General features: G+C 37.7%; 1 protein-coding gene across 1 annotated transcript; it reads left to right on the forward strand.

The window, feature by feature from the left end:
- The first annotated feature begins 2,294 nt into the window (after positions 1 to 2,294).
- Positions 2,295 to 3,095, forward strand: LOC109179530. Its single transcript, XM_019329039.1, has one exon. It carries the CDS (start codon positions 2,295 to 2,297, stop codon positions 3,093 to 3,095), a length of 801 nt encoding a protein of 266 aa, XP_019184584.1.
- Positions 3,096 to 4,654: the final 1,559 nt, after the last annotated feature.

Genomic DNA, 4,654 nt, shown 5'->3' on the forward strand with positions numbered 1-4,654 from the left:
GATATGGATAGCTTTATAAATTATTTTAACTACAATTAAGTTATAAACTTTGTTTGGTAAAACATGGGATTAAAATAATAGTTTATTTTGAAATGCTCCCTAAACCGTGTTTCAAACTATGCTATTGGCTTTTAACATTTTTTCCCTATTTTTTCCTTATTATTTTACAAAATTGACACGATCTATCATTCTTTAATCAAAATCTTGGATATCTAATTTTTTTTAAAACATTCCTCCGCCTCCTAGTTCTTTAGGTAAGTGTCCATCAAGGTGGGAACCAAACCAGCACTCATCACTCTTATATGGCATTGAGATGAAAGATATTCGCAACAATAACATTGATAATTAGAATATTGGCAACAACATTGATACTTTATTATAAGATGCTAAATCATACATGTCAATATATATATATATATATATATATATATATATATATATATATATATCTACAAATCTAATAAGAGCCAATAATGTTAGGCCCTTAACTGAAACAAAAAAATGTCGGTATAATTGTTTCTTAAAATGAATGGTTCATATTATTTTGATTTTAGTATTTTTTTAATGATTTTCTTTATTTACCGTCTATTATATTATTTTCTTCCCTTAAGTAGCCCTAAATTCCGTTAGTATAAACTTTAGTAACGGAATATTCCGTTAACTATTTATTATTCTTAATTTACTTATTAATTTCTATAAAAAGGTCTTAGTTTCTAACTCCATCCCAATTAGAGTTTGAATAATTGTTAAATATATACTACGAATATGTTAAAATGTATTAGAATATATATATATATATATATATATATATATATATATATATATATATATATATATATATATATATATATATATATATATATATATATATATATATATATATATATATAAATATAAAATTCAACATAAACTTTGTTGAAATAATTAACACGACTAAATAAATACTCCGTAGCATTCAAAGTTGAGCATCAAAGATTATAAATCAGGAACTTTAAAAATCATTTGATTTAAAAAAAAAAATAGGTTAAGTTTTTTTTTTCCATTTAATTAATTCTTCTTTTGATTATTTAGAACAAAACTTAATATTTCAGTCATGCTTTTGCATTATTCAAATGATTTAGGTGATTATGATATTAATATTTTTTGTATGTATTTTTATAATGGTACAATTGTATATTATTTTACAAATATTATACTATTATTTTTTCATCGAACAAAATTGTTCTTACATCATTGTGAGACATGCGCGACCTAACTACAAAGTTATTGATCATATATACAATTACACATAAATCTAAAACGGTACGACCATTTTCCAAAGAATTGACAATGTTGACACCACTCGCTCCAATTGAACAAGTTTACATATCAGAATATTATCAATGCATGAAAACTTCTAAAGAAATTTGTAAGGTAATTTAATTTTTACTATATCATTATAACAATATCTATTGTAACCATTTATTTTGAATTATTTATTATCATCCTCTATTGACAATAATTGTAGCAATTGTCATTGACAAACTCTCAAAACAATTTGTCTCAACAACGAATAGAAATTAAAAAAATCAATGATTTCATTATTGTTGGTGAAAAGTATGTACGCCACTTTATTACTCTTATTAAATTAAATAAATTAGTAGGTACAAAAAAAAATAATACATATGCATTTAATTAATTTAAATTAGATGTATCCTGATAAATACGGGAGTACCGATTCTTGAGCAGATTGGAAATTTCATTGGTACTTTTGTGAAGTTGGACGACAGATTTATTGGGGCTCCTTGGCTAAAATATTTTCGGATTAGGGTTTCAATCCCGGTGGATAAACCGATTAAAAGAAGAATGAAATTGTTGAAACGAGACAAGACAACATGCTAGGTTAATTTCAAGTATGAGAGGCTGCACACGTTTTGTTTTTGTTGTGGTATGCTGGGGCATTCGTATACGTTCTGTTTGAAAGCTCGGGAAGCAAGAATACCGGTGGAACAATATCCGTACTCTGCGGATTTACGGGTAGGAGGGAATAAGGGGCCACGAGAGGTGGGTGGTCCTTGGTTAATCCCGCTCGGCGGCAAGCCGAAGGGACTTCCGGCGTCGGGTTATCCGACACGGCAGCGCACGACGGAGGGGGATCCGAGGGATGAGGCGGAGAGGAGGGAGGGTGAGGATGTGGTGACTGTGGTGGCTAAGCGCCGCCGGGAGCAGGAGGGGGATAGTGCTGATGTGACAATGTTGGACAGCTCAAAAAACTTGTTTATGGCGGGTTCTGGATCACAGACCCGCCCAAGCCAATGAGTATGCTGAGTTGGAACTGCCGTGGCTTGGGTAATCCATGGACAGTTCGGGAGGTAGTGGACATGGTGTCCCGTAAGCAACCCGATTTTGTATTTCTTATGGAAACTAAAGTGGCAAGAGATCATGCGGAGCGACTTCGCGTTACGATGGGGTTTGAAGGATTGTTCTATGTTGATAATGATGGCTTAAGTGGTGGATTAGCGTTATTGTGGAAGAAGAATAGTACGGCAAGATTACTTAGTTACTCGAAGAACTATGTTGATGTTGAAGTAACTATGGCAGGTTATCCACACTGGAGGATGACATGTTATTATGGCTTCTCACAACGTAATCGACGTGCCGAGTCTTGGGACTTATTGAGGACGCTTGCGGCGAAATCGGATCTTCCTTGGATTGTGGTGGGGGATTTTAATGACTTACTATATCAGTACGAGAAGAGGGGGGGAAACCCGCATCCGAATAGCCTTTTACGAGGATTTGGGGAAACACTCGAGGATTGTGGTCTGGCACAACTGCCGATGGTGGGGTACCCATATACCTGGGAGAAGGGGAAAGGAACTGCGAATTGGATAGAGGAAAGGCTTGACAAGGTTCTGGTGACGAATGAGTGGCGTAACGTGGTTCCCTATGCTAAGGTTACGAATTTGAGAACCAGGAAATCAGATCACTCGGCTATTTTCTGTGGAATTCATGAGGGAGTAGAGGCGTATGGAGGTAGGAGGAGGGGGTTTCGCTTTGAGATGGCCTGGTTGTATGATGATGGATGTAGGGGGGTGGTGGAGCAGGCATGGCACTAGGGAAGGGGGCAGGGATTGCAAGATTGTATTCAGTACTGTGGAAACCGGTTAACACGCTGGGGTGGGGATCGGTTCCATAAGTATGGGAAACAAATTTTAATGTTGAAAAGGGACCAGGAACGGTTGAGGGGTCGTACTGACGCGGCCTCGCTTGCTGAATTCCAGCGCATTGAGGAACTTTTAAGCAGAACAGAAGCCCAGGAGGATGCATATTGGAGGCAGAGAACCAAGCAGCACTGGCTCAAGGAGGCTGACACCAATACGAAATTTTTTCACAGGTATGCCTCGCACCGAAAGAAAAAGAATACTATATCTAAGTTAATGAATGACAATGGGGATTGGTTGGAAGGGGAACTTATGAGGAAAAATATTCTGGATTATTTCAATAATATTTTCACCTCTGGGAATCCGGGGGCAGGGGAGGAGTTTTTTTGGGAAAGTAGAGCAGCGGGTATCACAGGCACAGAATGACTCCTTATTACAGCCCTTCACTGTGGAGGAGGTAAAAGATGCATTATTTGCAATGTATCCTGATAAGGCTCCAGGCCCGGATGGAATGAATCCGGGTTTTTATCAGCATTTTTGGGATGTAGTGGGAGGGGATGTGGCGAGTTTTGTGATTAATTGTCTTGAATCGGGTGAACTTCCGCCTGATTTAAACAATACGGATATTGTGCTGATCCCAAAGAAGAATAATCCGGAGTTGGTAACAGACCTGCGCCCTATAGCTCTTAGTAATGTGGTCTATAGAATAATTGCGAAGATGATGTCTAATAGAATGAAACCATTGATGGATGGGATAATATCTGAGTCACAGAGTGCTTTTATTCCGGACAGGTTGATAACGGATAACATTTTGCTAGCCGCAGAGGTAGGCCATTTTCTGAATAGAAAACAGTGTGGATTAGGGGGATGGGGTGCACTTAAGCTAGATATGGCAAAAGCTTATGAGCGGATGGAGTGGCCCTATCTTCGTAACATGATGAGGGCGCTAGGTTTTCATAATAACTGGGTGGATTTGGTCATGAAATGTGTAACTACGGTTTCCTACAGTATCCTGGTGAATGGCTCTAGGAGTGATCCAATTATACCTACTCGTGGTCTCAGACAGGGAGATCCGTTATCCCCATACTTATTTATTATCTGTGCAGAGGGTCTTTCTCTTATGTTGCAACAGGCTAACAGGGAGGGACTGATTCATGGATGTAGGGTGGCAAGAGGTGCCCCCCCAGGTCTCTCATTTATTCTTTGCGGATGATAGTCTACTATTTTTCAAAGCTAATGAGGAGGAGGCGAATGGGGTAAAGAAATGTCTGTCAGAATATGAAAGCCTATCTGGGCACGTTGTCAACTACCACAAGTCAAATATTTGCTATAGCAAAAATACAAGGATTATTGACAGGGATAATGTGGCTCAGGCTTTGGGGGTAGCACAAGCTCCGAATTTTGGCAAATATTTGGGCCTACCTTCTTTCGTGGGAAGGAATAAGAAGGCAGCTTTTGCCTATATTGAGGATAAAATACGCCAAAGGATTGGGTCTTGGAATAAAAGATTACTA

Source organism: Ipomoea nil, unplaced genomic scaffold (genome assembly GCF_001879475.1).
Source record: "Ipomoea nil cultivar Tokyo-kokei standard unplaced genomic scaffold, Asagao_1.1 scaffold0179, whole genome shotgun sequence".
Lineage (NCBI taxonomy): Eukaryota > Viridiplantae > Streptophyta > Magnoliopsida > Solanales > Convolvulaceae > Ipomoea > Ipomoea nil.

Excerpts from the sequence above, each read along its gene's own strand:
- LOC109179530 (XM_019329039.1), top strand. The coding sequence starts at position 2,295 with ATGAGTATGCTGAGTTGGAACTGCCGTGGCTTGGGTAATCCATGGACA.